Source organism: Saccostrea echinata, unplaced genomic scaffold (assembly GCF_033153115.1).
Source record: "Saccostrea echinata isolate AGI-Se365-2 ecotype Australia unplaced genomic scaffold, CSIRO_AGI_Sech_v1 ptg000030l, whole genome shotgun sequence".
Classification (NCBI taxonomy): domain Eukaryota; kingdom Metazoa; phylum Mollusca; class Bivalvia; order Ostreida; family Ostreidae; genus Saccostrea; species Saccostrea echinata.
Genome location: NW_026889779.1, coordinates 3,005,478 through 3,021,968, shown reverse-complemented (window position 1 = coordinate 3,021,968; position 16,491 = coordinate 3,005,478). Strand labels below are relative to the sequence as shown.

At 33.5% G+C, this 16,491-nt stretch overlaps 1 protein-coding gene across 1 annotated transcript; it reads right to left on the bottom strand.

Annotated features, from left to right (window-relative positions):
* Positions 1-248: 248 nt before the first annotated feature.
* LOC133196107 (uncharacterized) lies at positions 249-14,714 on the bottom strand. Its single transcript, XM_061332046.1, has 5 exons — positions 14,458-14,714; positions 11,478-11,556; positions 4,957-5,305; positions 1,905-1,966; positions 249-307 (listed from the first exon to the last, which is right to left on the bottom strand). Exons 2-5 carry the CDS (start codon positions 11,533-11,535, stop codon positions 249-251), a joined length of 528 nt encoding a protein of 175 aa, XP_061188030.1. The 5' UTR covers positions 11,536-11,556; positions 14,458-14,714.
* Positions 14,715-16,491: the final 1,777 nt, after the last annotated feature.

Sequence of the window (16,491 nt, the reverse complement as noted above, 5' to 3'; positions counted from 1 at the left end):
CGCCCCCGGGAGTAGGGTGGGGCCACAATGGGGTATCAAATTTTTACAAATGAATATATGGGAAAAAATCCTCTGCTCAAGAACAGCAAAGTTATTTGTTATATTGATATGAAAGCATTGTCAGGTAGTTTAAAATCCCCCATCCCCCCTCTCTCCCCCGTTAACTTTTCAATACTGAACTGATTTTTGCTTTTTTCCTAGCCAATGTGCTCAGGTGAGCGATGTGGCCCATGGGCCTCTTGTTGCATTTACTGTCGATATGACATATAGCTCATCAACATGTGTCCAAAACCATTCAGGTCAGTAGCTGTAATCTCAATCCTCACATATTTATAATTCAAACAATATAAAAATGTTAAAGTTTGATTGTTCCATGTGGCCCCACCCTACCCTCGGGGTTGTAATTTGAACAGATTTGAATCTGCACTAACTGGGGTGTTTCAAAATTAAATATGTCTACTAGTAATTCTGACTGTTCTTAAGAACAAGATTTTCAAAAAAAAATTCTTATACATTTCTATGAAAAATTGTTATCACCCATGTTGTTATCACCCAAAACATGATTTGAACAAAACGTTGAATCGGGCGCTTCTATAAAATAGGATTAATCATTGCTTCGTTGGTCTTGAGAAGAAGATTTTCAGATTTTTCTTAAACTACACTATGTAATAAAGCTTTTACATTTTAAGTTTCATCTTTTCTGACTAATTAAGTGTTTCTTGAGGGGATTTTTGAAAAATGCCATTAAATATTCACTTATTCTTAATTGTGGCTTTCATTTAAAAAAAACTTGAACACCCAAGGATGCACTGTGCCAAGTGTGGTTGAAATCGCCCCAGTGATTCTGGAGATTGAAAAGTTTACAAGGACAACGACGCCGAAAGACAGCTGACAGATTTTGATCAGAAAAGCTCACTTGAAACTTCGGCTCAGGTGAGCTAAAACTGGTTCAGATACCACTTTTAATTTTATTAGTTTCAAATAATCGTAACTTAAGAAAATATACATGATGTACAGCACTGTCTCGGGAAAAGATGAAAATCAATGAACATTCTTAACATGTAACTGTGTATTTTTCGAAGTCGTGAAAGAAGGCAACCTTAGTTCAAAGAGTGCTACTCATCATTGAGGAAAAGGATATTACACTCCAGAAAAAGATAGAGCAGAATAAATGTCAAACATCCTCGCAAAATACATGGAAGGTAGATTACATACGAGACATAATGAGGAAGTGGTTTACAGTTTTCTTTTTTTCTCTGTGTGGGATTCAATGCTTTTATTAGTAATAGTTGTGTGTACACGTGTGGTTGATTGATTGTTTGCTTAAAGAATTTTTTTTACTTATGTTGGGACGCCACCATTTGCCAGTGGAAGGCTGCAAATTTAGACCTGTACTCGGAACTTGTGGCCATTGAGCAGTTAGGATCTTTTTCGTGACATCATTTTGAAAGAATTTTAATATTCTATAGTTGCACTTCACACACAAAAAAAATGTGTGTTTCGAAGGAGGGGGAAAATTCATAAAAGTTGATTAAAAAATGTATGAGGCATTTATCTATCCCATGTCATAAACATACAGTAAGACTTCTTAAATTTAGGCATTCCTTTCGATCTTCTTTGTGTAATGATTTTATCTCAGAAAAAAAACCCCACACGTATAATGTTTTGAGTGTTATTGTACAGGTCTTCTCACAATGTAACACGGTCCTTCAGAAAAGAATACCTTTCGGCAATGTAGCCATACCGATAACATGCCGTTTTATTTCAAATTTACTGGGTGGGTGAATACAAAATTTACACGAAACATGTAAAAATATTGTGTAAATTCATTTTACCTCTATCCAATAAATTCAAAATTTACAACATGATAGGTAACTTATACGATCTCCACCAGTAACACTTACCTTTCCTTACTGTAACAACGCCCTCACTTCGTCGCTGGAATGACATGCAGACATATTTTGTTCTAAAATGAAAAGAAGATTTCAGAATACATCTCCTGTAACAAAAGGCCATATCAGAAAAAAGACCTGAAATTTGGCGACATGTGGCTGAACCGATCTGATGTTGGTGATCTCTGTTACAGAATGTGGGCTACTGAAAGGCTGAAGTGATGGGATTTTCTGTAAAAACTTTACATTCATAAATAATAATTAATTACTCAACTGTTTTAAGTCAGAATAAGTCAGTTAATTGAATTACTCGTCAAGTGTTCTTTTTGGTAAGTCACCAGTCACTCACACTCACAGTGTTCACGTTCAATAACGTTCATGTTACATTTTAATATTTACATGTTACGTACATCTCCGTCTATCAGTTATGAAAAGGGCTTCGGATTATTTGAATGTAATTTTTGGACAGAATAATGAAGTTATATTCCGTCTTAATTATTTGAAGGTTCATATTTGATTGAAATTTGAGACCATTGCATAGATTCTTCAACGAACACTACCATGCAAATAAAAAGAACATAAACTCCAAATAAGTTATTTTTGTTATCTACTATCAAACTAGTAAAACACAGTGTTATTCAGCAAAATTTAAAGCTTACATATGAGTGGGTGTTCTCTTTATATTAATTTTTGTATATTGGTAATGAGTGTGGGTTTTAATTAAAGCAGGGAAATTCAAGATAACACGTGCAATACTTTTAGAGACTCTTCAACCTGTGGCTAGCGTTTATTTAATCATGTAAAGGGTATTGCACTAATAGTAAGCACAACTATAAAATAACAATATTTCCACTGGGCAAAATTTTCTTTTATTTTATATCAAGAAACAGCAAGTAAACACATCAAACACACAGACTGTAGTAGAGGAAGAAGCATTTCTTATCATGTGAGTTTTACCTTGTCTCCAAGGTCAAATACACATGTACTTTCTACCTTAGCATTCAAAACAAAATATTATTTATCAATTGCTGTTTTTATTATATATACTAGCCTAAACACGAAGATTATTATTCATTACTTATGTTTAATGCATATTCTTTTTTATTTGCATAATATAATTATTGTTCAATGAAGAATGACAGCATTAAGTTCCCGCCTACCTCCAAGTCGATTTTCAAAAGTTAACATATTTTGATGATTTTTCATATTTATATACATATTTATATGAATTTTCATAAAACATTACTTCTGTGGGAAAACAAAGAGAGGTAACTCTATAATTTGGGTAAAACTTGTGCTTTTCACAATAGAAATCAACGGAAAATATATTTAAAACATCCCCCCCCCCCGTGAAACAAAAATTCCTTTTTACACGTAATATGGACTGTCATTTTACAAATTCATACCAAAGCTTTTTGTGTTTCACGGGGGGGGGGGGGGGGGGGTATGTTTACAGACAAAAAAATTCAAAAATGCTTATTTTTTTCACCAATTTCAAAGGGTTTTACGACTGAAATATTGTATTTTTTAAATAATATATGTTTTATTTTATATGCGTAAAACATAAGAAAAGATTTTAGGAACATTTATTCATATCGAAGAATATTTTATAATGTGTTGATGCTTTAAAGCCCGATTTCAATGGAAAATATCGTCTACCCCCCTCATTTAAAGAGCTGGAATTATGTGTAATTAACTATTTAACACTGGCAGTAAAATTATCAGTCAATTACCAATTAACTGTTCTTTGCATTTAACAAAGATTTTACTGTCAAATTGTCATTGGTATTAAATTAAATGGGTTTAAAATGTAGGCGGGAATCGAGAGTTAGCGTGCGTAGTTCTTTGACTCAACATGAGCCTTTCAGAAAGTTAACCTTTATTTATCCCTGTGATACATCTTCTCTAAAATAAAATGTCAAAAAAGTTGAGATTATTCATCTTTGTTGTATACACGAAGTTGGTCGCCTCTTAATCAGAGTTTCCTTCAAGAATTTCTTATAAGTAATGAGTTAAATTGAAAAAATATTGCTAATGCATAATAATATTTTTTAAAAAGTCATTGTCAGCCAGGATGTTTTTTTTATCTAACAAAGGGTGAGTAATTTCTCAAAGTCAAACTATTTCAAATCTCCATTCTTGCCGACCAGGTACTGATCTCTGATTTAAAAGGGTAAGCAGGTACACATACTTGTGTGTGTGGTATATATTTTGTGGTAAATTGAGTCCTGGTTGGATTTGTTTAATTGAGTTGGACTTTACTGTCATATTCTGAATTATTTCTTTTATATTTCTGTCAGGATGACTGCAATGAAATTGATTAGTTAGCTTCAGTATTTAATTTCCTGTGCTTACAGAATGTGAAAAGGAAGGAGATGGAAGTATCTAATTGCAAAAATATCTTCCCAGTAATTCATCGTAAATTAGAGGGTGCTGGCAATTCATTCACTAATTAGAACTTATTGCAGCAACTAGCTGGAGATTTTGATGGGGGTAAATTGTAGGCCGCAGAATTTATGCCGCAGAAATCATATTTTAACATTTTTTTATCAAGAGAATAAGTTTAAAACTACGTATGATTTCTTTTATGTGCAAAACCTCTTCCAATGAAAATAGATTAGACAAGCAAAATGGTGGAGAAAATAGTAATTTAAAAAATATCGCTACAGTTGTTTTAAATATTGCTTTAAAATCGGAGTGTGAAGTTGAAATTGGAAGATAAATCTTGAAAAAACTATAGGAGAAACTAATGACAGTTTCCTCTTGACCACGTACACGTATTTCATTAACATTAAAAAGGGAAAAATTCATTTTTTTTTTTCTGACCATAAGATACCTCGATATTACATGTTATATTTTTTTCATATTAAAAAAATCCTTTTTTCCGATATCAGCAACATCGTATAATCACCAAATATTCATAATTTAATAAATATGACCGACTTTTTTATCCGATCATCATCAAATTCAACATTTCTGCCTTTTTCAGACTGTCAAGGTACCAAATTACAGTTTTATTTTGCTTCGTATTTGTAAATAATTCAATATTAAGGTGTTGTTCTACCCTGTGACGTGCTGTTCCAGCAGTCGGTACGTGTAGAGACCGGCGGTTTCGTTTGCCGAGTCCACGGTAAGACACGTCCGGTTGTAGGACAACGTTTTCTCGCCACATCTTTCTGACGACGTAATTTTATTGGAGAGTCGCCTGGACTTTGATTCACATGTCCTATAGAATTCTTGTCGGATCTGCCACATGTCAGAGCCCGTGACGTAAATTTCACTGAGTTGTTGTATTTGGGGGTTGGTACTGATTTGGAACCAGTGCGTTTTGGTTTTCCAGGGTTTCAAAAGTCCGGTCTCCTCGTCCATAGCACTTATGAGGAACTTAGGAAATGTACATTCAGACCCACATTCTGAAGGGAAAAAAGCATAATACTCCTTTAAATGAAATATATCAGTTCTCTAGGTTTTCTAATTGAACTTTGGTTTAACGTAGACAATAAAATGCTTTCTTTGGTTGTTAGTACAGGAATTAATACCGCAGCTGTTGCAGAAAAAAATACATAACCAGCGTAAAAGGGTTATGTGAATTTTTTCTGCAATAGCTGCGACGTTAATTCCCGTACTAACAAACAAAGAAAGACATTTTATTGTTTATATTTATATCTTTTTAAAGAAAGACATTCAAAGTAAATTGAATATGTTAATTGTTGTATTATAGATGTGTATGGCATTGTATGCATAATTGATGGAACAGCCATTGCTTAAGAAATCTATGCAGGTGACTTGCTTAGTGTTGTTTATGGACTGATTAACGGCAATGGTTTTATAAGAAATAAATAAAGGAAATAATACTCAGTGGATGTAAATATATGTTCACTCTGCTAGTGTCAAACACTCTTTTGATCTGCAAATGTACCGTCTATTTATTCAAACTATACTACAAAATTTTTCACTAAGGCAATATTTAATGGCTTTGATTTCTTTGTTACAACTAAGATTTTTAATCAGAAGGAACTACTTGAGAATGAAGTAAATTATGTTTCCTATCATGCTATATACATGTACATACTCTTCAATGTAAATATACATGTACATGTCACACGGCCATAACGGTCTCCAGATTATAATTGTGAAAATTTACATAAATTTCTGCTTGAAAACTAAGATGCATCTATTTAAACTTTAAACGAAAACTTCTGGGAATAATTACTCAAAATATCTTCAGAGATTATAATTTATTAATAACTTAACTGATTTAGCTTTAAAGGTACCAAGCTTTATTAAATATTGTCACTTTTTCAGCCTTCTTCCACTCTTGACTATTTTTGTCCCCCGCTTTCACTGAAAGTCGGGGATATTAAGTTCAGTCTGTTTTTCCGTCCATCCGTCTGTCTGTAAAACTTTTGTTTCCGCACGATATCTCAAGAAACCAGTGTTTGCAATGAAATTTTACATAGCAACTCCCTATAGCCTAGAAAAGACCCCTATTTATTTTGAGGTCAAAGGTCATAAATTCTGTCTGTTTTAACACTTTCGTTTCCGCGTGATATCTCGAGAAGCCTTTATTGCAAGTTTTTGCTATGAAAGGATGAATCTCTAGAACGCCATTTTCCGGCCTACGATAAAATCACTTAAGAATGTGATTTTATGTAACTTTAATCATTCTATTTCATGATTTTGATGTTTGTTTTTCAACATCGATCACCTAAGTCACGTGATTTAGAGATTACAAATGGCTGTCAATTAAAGAAAAATTGAGCTTAGGTCTATTTACATCAAGCTTCTATGCATGTTTCTGAATTTAAATGATCAAAAATTGTTTATGTCGGAAACATATTGGACTTAAGTAATAAATGCGAAGATTGTTTAATTTTAGGCTTTAAATATATTTTTATAACAAGAGTTTTGATGCATTCACATTTTGCATATTTTGAATGTAAATCTTTACAAAATGCACCTCGTATGATGTTGAAAAATGTTTAATTAGGATTTAATTAAAAGTATTATTTCATGTTTGTTTATATTGTAATTGTGTATTGTTTCTATAGATGTGGCACCTATTTTACGCATAAAATGCCCATGTAAGAAATGAGGTTTCTAAGCTTCTGATGAACTATAAAAGTAGTGTATCAAATGTTGAAAGCATTGAATGGATTTTGTTTGTGATTAAATAAAAATTAAGTTGTAATCAATAAAATAATTTCTACATTTGCAAAAAATAAAAAATCATTAATTTACAGGATGAAAATATTTATGCAATTACATGTTGACTATTCATTTAAATAGTCAGTACATAAAACTCAGAACGGTTGTATTAAAAATATATATATCGACGTAAAATGAAATAACATCGTAAGAATTACTTTGATTTCATTTAATTACACATGTAAAACAATATATTTAATTAAAAAAGCTATCTAAACTATAATACATAAATGTATGTATAAAAGTCGAGCCCCCCCCCCCCCCATTTTCTACGGCACTCTATAAAATGGAGTAGATTTTCAACAGTTCCTAATTCCACTACGCATATCAGAAGTTTTAGTATATATCCTTGGACTAACAAAGTTCTACACGTCCCAGGTACAAAATGGGCCCTAAGGGTTTGACGCTCCTTTCGCACCCTTGAAACCTAAGGGTTAAATTTCCTTTTCCCAGTGCCGCGTCAAAAACTAAGGTGTTTAACACGGGTAGTGACAGTTCCTTTGTAAAATCCTCAGCATTAAAAGTAAATCATCTTTAAAAAGGAGGTCCCGTCCCAAGGTAAGCGTTGGTCAATAATGAAACCATGCATAAATCAAACTTTGATACTTCACCTTAAATGGATGATCTCTTTATCTGAGTGAATAATTCTAAAATGGCGTAAAGCAACATTCAGTTTTCAATCACATGTGACATTTAGGAACCCCTCTCCTCCTTGGCATTTTATTTTCTAAGACAGAACAGCTGTTCTCGTAACTTATATTGATGCTACCAAAGATGTGTGGTAAAAAGACTGAGTCCTCTCATCACCCAGTTAACAAAATACATGGATCCCATGTCACTCATACGGAAAAGTGTCCTTGTAAAAGGTCGAGGCGAAAATTCCCATTATGAAACCATCCCATTGGAAATTCCCTATCTATATAAGTTACATGTGTACCCATAGAAAAATAAGTTTATAACACAAATAGCAAATGAATCTTCTCGCTACAACAAAGATAGCTTTTATCATTTCTAGAACTAACAGATATGCAGTACCCCTAAGGAAAAGTAGCATAGATAAACTAAAGTATCATTATAAATAATACTAATTATTATAATAAATAACTTACATTCACGCCTTATAGTCTATAAAAAGTTTTTTTGTTTGTTTTCGTTTTTAATTTCTAGCAGATAATTCAATGAGACTTGTCTTCACGTGTAATTTCATTACATCCAGTCATTTCAGTCCTTTGATACTGAATTGATGATAAATAAGAAAACATAAATAATGGTTAAAGTTATGGTATTATGGGCACGTACATCATTTACCAACACCAGACATTATTGGAGGTAGAATAAAATTACTTAAAATGTCTTATTCATGAGAGATAGAATCCCTTTTTATTTTCATTTTCTTCAGGAACTAAATATTGAAGGAAAAACATTCCGGAAGGAAAATTTGGCAGGATTTGGTTAAGTTGGAAAGGGAGGAGGTTGTTTGTATGTCAGTTGCTTCTCCCTTCCTAGACAACGTAATATGGGCTTTGAAATGGCCGATTATTATCAATTTAGTAAATGCTAAGGTAAACATTTATATCGCAAAAGAGGTTCCGTACATTTTCCTAGTGTAAAAGTAAGTTGTCGATTGTAAAAGTCAGCGCTTCTCGCAAAAGTCCAATAAGAAATAATCTACATAAGCTAATATCCTTTATTATGAGTAGTTAGCTTTTCCTGCAAATATCGTAAAAATGAAGCGAAAAGTTTTAATTTACATGTCATAACCACCTTTAACCAAGTTCATAATTTGGTAGTCACTTTTTATGTTTATTAGAAGTTTACAAACAAATTTTGGTGTTGGTTAAAGGTGGTTATGACATGTGTAGGAGTTACCTAACACACCCACCCTCTTGAGTTTTCCCATTACCCTAATGCTAATACGGACCGATAGTACCTTACTTTGTGACCCCATATCATAACAAATACTATTGTATCTTTAACCAATCAACATTTATCAATAAATTGGAACATTCGCCTACTGATTCATGCAGTTTTTAAGGGAAAAAGTACTATTTGAAAATTTGAAGTCATTGTAGGCCGCAAAACGGCCTTAAAGAGAATGATCCTTTATACCACAACTGCCTATGGCCTAAGGAAAATCCCTATTGATTTTGAGGTCAAAAGTCAAGGTCTTAAATTAATACATTCTGTCTGTGTAACACTGTCGTTTCTGGGCGATATCTCAAGAAGCTTTTGAGCCTTTGCAATGAATTTTTTTTAACCATAAGTCCCTCTGAAAGTGTCCCGCCCCCTTCTTTTTTCAAAAGTCAATTGGAAATTTGTTGGCATCGATCACGCGCAAAGTTGTAGATGTGGAGAGTTACTATATATAATATGTTATACAAGTTGTCGCCAGATTTTTTATTCCAATTACATCTATTCGAACTGTTTAGTAAAGTTAAATTAGACACCATGTGTTATGTAAAATTTTTACAATATCGAAGGTGAATATAAATATGTATATGTGATCTGCTTTTTGACTTTAATTTACTTCATTGTCAAGCGCCTCGTTGATGTAGGGTTCTCGCTTAGCATTTGAGAGGTCCCGGTTCCAATTTTTTTTTTCGATTTACTTAATAATAGCATTCAACATATGAAATGAAGAAGTTATGACGTCCGGTGTACAAACTTTCTCATAAAATCATTATTACAGTGTGATAAATATTTTCTATAAAAATAATCTTCTGTACACATTTTAAAGAATAAGCAATCAAATCTATATATTCAGATTGGCATTTTTTATTTGCTTCATCATACACATTTAATAATTCTGCAAATCGAGGGGGAGGGGTTCCGACCTCCCCCCTTTAGATCTACACATGCTCTTCTTTTTTCCAAATGCTGGGGACACAAAATCTCTGAATTAGCTTGTGCCTATTGCTATTATTATATTTCAATATTTATCAGTAATGTATATTGTTCGCCAGTCAATTGTCTCTATGTTTCGGTTTGGTTATAACAATTGAACTTGGCAGCCAGAATTCTTCCTACTGACTACAGTAAGTGTAAATCCAACGACAGCATTTCAGAGTTCTCTTTTTGCCGGAAAGTTTAGCCTCAAGAGCCCTGGTGATCATAAATTGATTTTAAGCTACGGTAAGCTTTCGATAGAGTGAACCCTACTACTGAAAATTCATAAAAGTCAACAATAGGGGTCATGATCGCGATAGCCACTGCTGCTTTTTTCCTTCGAAATGAAACGGGGCTGGAATACAACTTCTGAAAACGGTTTGTCAGATTTGCCCTATAATAAAGAACCCTAGACGCTTGATCTCAATGATAAACCAATTAAGCAAATCGTGATATACTATAATTCATTAATGATGTGTTTATGTGTATACAATATTGACCTTTTATAATTCAGTAAGAAATAAGCATAATGCAAACAGGGACAGGATGAAACCACGTGGGACCAGTTTTCACGTGATTATACCGAGATCTTGCGTGACCATCTGTCGTTCTTGACCAAGTAACATCCCCGATCGTAAGAAAACAATCGAACAACGTTTGTCTAGTAGATAATGTGTAATGTGTATTATCATAAGTATCATATATACCAAAGAAAGATCATATTATTCAGCAACAATCCGCAAAATCACGACCGACTGATCCAATATGGCGTCTCTTGGTTATGTATTGACTTTAGGAATCCCAAAGAAAAAAAGACAGCCTCGTTCGAATTTCTTAGAAATGGTCTCACAAGGAAAACTCGATTAAGCTAAATGGCATTCAAGAAATTAGATCTACGACTTTTACAATAGTTGCTTTAATGTGATTGGTCGTGTTCTTCTTGGCGAAAGAACGCCAGGCCATATAATCGAGTTAGAGTCTAACTAACAGTGATTACTCGGGACGGACGGGCGCTAAATGAATGCCCCTCGTAAAGAGTCGGCTTCTGCTTGTCTGACCAAATCAACTTCAGGCGTATCACGTTTGTGGAGGGTTAAGTCCCTCCTCAGTAACGACGGATACCGCTTCCCTTTGTGGATTCCAGGCTTCACGCACCGATAATCAAGTCTTTGTCAGAACTATTTTCATGTATCATTTTTCTTTTTATCGTTGTAATGTAACTAAATGTTTAACTCTAGAGATAACTTTGATTGGCCAACAGTTTCAACCGGAGGAGAAAGGTGGACTTTTCTGTCTTTTAAACTGGGGAGTGTAAAAATTTCAAAAAAAGAGAGATAAAAAGTAATATGAGCAAGTTAATTCACGGTTTATTGCTCAAAAACATAAATATGTCATTGATTGTTAATAAAGAGTGGATTAACATTAAACAAATGGTCTTCAAACAAGTGTATTACCCCCTGGCTAATAGAGAGAAACATATCATCGACTTACCTTGAATCAAGTATAGGAGGACTAAACTTAACAATGGTAGGCCGACGTCACCAGGCATAGTTCATATCAGGACTTCCACCTGGAAAGTAAAAAAAAATCACACTTTGATTCTCTACATTGTCCCTCAAGTAGGAAAGTTTTTAAATTTACAATACCAGTTTGTTTTTAAACGACGGTTAATCAGAAATATTACAAATCTAAATAATTTGAGCTTTCACACAAAAATCTTGAAAATATCATTTATGATAAAAGTTTGTTTCCTTATAACTGGTACATCCCCGGCGGCTGAACATTGCAAAGTCAAATATCTGACTTAATGCTGCCTGATGTAAAGAAAAGAAAATAAAGAATAAATTTGTTCTTGATCATCAAATAGAAGAAATTTGTCTTTTTTTTCTTATTCGTGACTGTACGTAAACTCTCGTGTATCAGGGAAAAAAAGAACTCGTGTGATGTTAAGAAGTTAATTATGTATACAATATAGCAAAAAAGTTTTTACATGGATTTTCGTTAATTGATACTGTTACATGGGGTAAAAGAAATGAAACTTGAAGGTGAGCCTTTGCTCTTTCTTATTGAAGAACTCGCCACAGTTATTACATATTTTATCACCAGACTTTGAGTTGGTGAGATTGGATTCCTAAGACAGAATTAAACATTCATGAAGGCAACCTGAGGCGTCGGTGTGTCCATCGGTACCTCTTAAAGGTGAATGGGAAGAAGACCCAAGTAAAGGATCACATCAGATACTGACTCAAGGAATCGCAGTGAACTTTATTTTATTTGGTTTGTTATGGAGTTATCTGGGTCTCTTTAACTTAAAAAAATCTCTTTGTGGAATTTCATTTCACGATGAAGTTTTTGTTTTCAGCGTTATTCTCTTTGAAGACATTGAATTAATAATGGCAATATTCTGCAAATTTGCTATCATAACTATCATTTTCAAAGCGATAAACAATACAGATCCAATTAAGTGACACTGGTTTACTGAATTCGAATTAATTTGTTAAAATTGATTGAAGTTTCACGTGCAGATTAACGGTTTAGATACGAGATAACATTCTTTGCTGTTCCGGAATAATGCTATGCCGAATTTGTATCGTGGACAAATTGTATAAATGTTTGCTATGTTATTTTAGCAATGTCAAAAAAGATGATCCTTTAATTGACTGATGATTGCCCGGTAGACTTCGACTGATGTCGTTATTGACAAGTCTGGTATTGCATTCCAACTGTATTGGTTTTTCTCTGTATAGACGCCATTCCTTGTACAAAAGACTTCAAATATAGGTGTATTAAAACTCCATTGTATTATCTCTAAAAGGATGCCATGAAAAGCCTTTTTTTTTAAACAAAAATCTGAATCCATGTCTTCAGTTTAAAATGTCATGTTCGTGGGGAGTCCCGAGTGTTTATCATATGAATCGATATTTGATACGTGTCGGTGAAGCTGTCAGAGAAAGCAATCGCCCGGATTATGTATATGTGACATAATGACCAATGAAATACTTTTTTATTTCCTCTTTTGTGTAAATCTGCATCCACCCGAGGTTGTTTGGTACACAGCCGGAGCAAAAACTCCGACAATTGACTAAATGTTGGCTTCATCTATTATAGATCAATGTTCACATGAAACGGTACTGTTCTTTTAATTTCCAGTCATATCCATGTTCCCGTACACTGATCAGAGCCTAGCAGGTGAAACATTTATGTGTCTTCGATAGACTTTCGTAAAATAGTAAGGGAAAGACCAAAGCAAGACCAGAGGGATTTTATTTTATGCGAAAACGATCACTGAGTCTGATCAATATATCTTTAAAGCTTTGAATTAAACACTTGTCTTGGTTTTATTCAATAGAGATTCAAGTTGTTTTTCAGTATCGAACTTTAATTTTTTATTTAAATTCTTCTTTAAACAATACTCATTGATTAAAAAAATATATGTAAATAATTTTCAGTGCAAAACTGAAAGAATTTTCCTCTTATGCGCTTTCTCTCAATTACTCGGAACATTTCCTCAGATTTTGTTAACGAAAAAAGTAGCAGGTAAAATTCATCTATTGCGTACAAAATTTTCTACAGAAGACTTCGTTTCAATAAACCTAGGAATTATTTTTTGGTTTTTAGTACAACGTACATGATCAACAGTGTGCGGAAAAATTAAAACATTTCAGCTCAAATTTTGTTCTCAGTGGAGACATGCCTCTATTTTTCATATGACTAAATTGCAAATCGTTCTCATTGTATAATTAGCTTAATTAAAGGGCTCAATATTTCCATACATGAGAGATAGTTCCCTTCTGCTTGAGTTCTGTACTTTTTCTTAATTAGCACGTGTTAACGTTTTGATCTTCTTTCTACGAGATTACAATCAAAATGTGCAGGGCTACAATATTATTGCTCAAAATACTATTAAAAAATTCAAATGAAGAAACAGATTTTTTAAAAGTAGAACTCCCTACCTGCTCAAATTCCTTGAATAATATGCTTACTTCTTGAAATCTACTTTTTGTGTTTTTTTTCCTTTCATTTTGCAGACTCATTTCTTGTACAATATTTGTGATTTACGATCGACATTCCCTCTATTCCGTCAAATTTGTTTTTGTCATATTTCTTTGAAATTGTACTATACACACACTGTTGACTCAATGGTAACATCCATTTAAATGTGAGGGTTTGGATGAGTTTGTGAAGACACAGTATCGACAATGGCTAAGTCAACAGATCCTAAAGTAATCTATAGGAGAAAAAAAGGAGGGGGTCCTTAAACAGCTCGGCAAACACCGACCCCAGGAGGTAAAACGGAAACTACGGACTCAATGCTTTTAACAGGAGAACCCACTTGCACAAATATTGTATATCCTTGTCAATAGTTTTATAAAGTTAAAAAAAAAATTAAAACGTCACTTTCTCTTCGGTTTTTAAGGATTGATTTTTTTACAATATCAAAGAACAGACAGAATAATAGAAAAATACTTACCGATTTTCGGAACTTTTTAAATGCCTAATAAAGACACATTCTTTTGCGTTGTCAGACGCTTTAGATGATCCCTAGTGGCCCCTTATCACCACCGAGGTATTCCGAACATACAAGTGGAGCACAACACTCAAAGGGCAATCTGCAAGGGAAGTAATGTTTTAGCTGGAATTGTAAAGTAATTTCTTTCATGAAAATTTGATGAGGTAGGATCTTGGAGCTGACAGGAAATTAGACAGGTTTTTCTTAGAAGCCAGTCTGGTAAGATTCCGTTGCACTGGTTTAAACAAAAGTCGAAAGTTTGAGAAATCGTAAAAATAAATCACATACTTTTAAAGATGACAAATCCGTGAAGATTTTTTTTTCTAAATTGTAAGGCAAGACATACAAAATATTTCACCGAAGGAAGGTCAATTAAAAAACGGGTGGGTTTTCAGAAAAAAGACCAGCCAATCAAAATTGAGGTCCAGAATACGCGTGTTGGTGAGGCCGATTTAATAGTAAATTAAATTTACTCTTATTGTGAGTCTCACATCACCATCCCAGCCGCGGAGAATTAGCAATGTTTTATGCAAGCAATAGTGGATTTGTTTATAGATCTAATCAATTTTCTCATCGCTTTTCTCATCGGATAGTTTGTCTGCATTAGTTACACATTAGGCAAGAGAACATTGATTTCGTTTGACTAATCGGCAGATAACAGTCATAATGTGCACATTTCGACAATTGTTACAAAATGACTGACATCCGTTCATCTGAGTGAAGCAAAAGAAATCGGAGTAATTGCTACATGTTTGGGGTTTTTACTGATATGTTTTTGGAGGGTATATTTCTCTGAAAGACGAAGAGATGGTATCGACTTTCTACATGGCTTCTCTCCGCCGGGGATTCTACTCTTTCAGATTTTTTTTTTCATGCGCAGGAAGAAAAAAAATCAAAGTAAAAGGTTTAATGACTTTATGTAGAAAAAGAAATACCAAGAGCACTGTTACGAGATATAGTCATCGTCACGATTCTAAATTTATGCCTCTCAAAACGTTTTATTATCAAATCTTTGAGAGTTTAAGCAAAGTACAATATGATTCAGAGAGAGATTTTTCATCAACTGTAGAGGATTTTTTTTTTAAAACTACAAGCACATGTCTTTATAAACGTGTTAGGCATACTGGTATATTAAATTGTACATGTTTATGACAGAACTTCAACTTATTGAAAAAAAGCTTAACTTTTGTTCTGTAGGTGCTGCAGAGATGACAAATGCAATATTATGCCAATATACTATCATTTTCATCTGATTTTTAACGGGAAAAAGAAGTTATTAAATGTACTTCAAAAAACCTATGATGAGTCTTTTCATGATGCACCAAGGTATCCCAGTCCAAAAAATTCTCAGAAACAAGCAGTTCGCTTGTAAACCTTATATCACTGTCATATCAAGATGAATGGCGGTATAAATTACTCTACAACATTAGCTTTTCTCTCCAAAATTGGTTAAAACATATTTTCTGTTACGACTTTTATTTGATCATCATCAATTTTCGGAACGACATAAATAAGTGTTTGTGCAGACCATGAGAGATTCCGAGGAGATAAGAGCTCTAGCATTATACTAGAAATGGCAGCTGTTGCCGTTCGGTGCTCCTCTGTTGTCATGACTTGTTATATCTAATTGTATCCAGGATTCTGCATTTCCTTTTCAGGTGTCATCTGATGACCTATATATGGCTTTTCTTTTCCATCTCCTGCGCAGTATTCTCGGTTTTTGAAAGCCTTTTAGAGAAAACATCAGAGCAGATAAAATAATTCAGAACTAAATACTGTTTACAAAACAGATTCCATGTAGAAATGTAGTAAACTGTGTATAAGATGCCAAACATGACGTTTTTTAAATTGTATGGAAAATGCAATAGCAAACATTTCTGAAGCATATAAACGAAACTATAATTTTAATTATAAGTAATTCTTGGAGTGGCACCTTTCTTCAGCTTTAAAGTTAATTAAAAAACAATTAAAGATGAGCATAACAACGAATCTAAC

Bases quoted from the DNA above. Each gene is read 5' to 3' on its own strand.
- LOC133196107 (XM_061332046.1), bottom strand. From the start codon at position 11,535: ATGCCTGGTGACGTCGGCCTACCATTGTTAAGTTTAGTCCTCCTATAC. The intron at 5,306-11,477 runs GTAAGTCGATGA...TTTTCCCTTCAG, and splicing joins CCTCCTATACTTGATTCAAG to AATGTGGGTCTGAATGTACA. The intron at 1,967-4,956 runs GTAGAACAACAC...TTTTCATTTTAG, and splicing joins CTGGAACAGCACGTCACAGG to AACAAAATATGTCTGCATGT.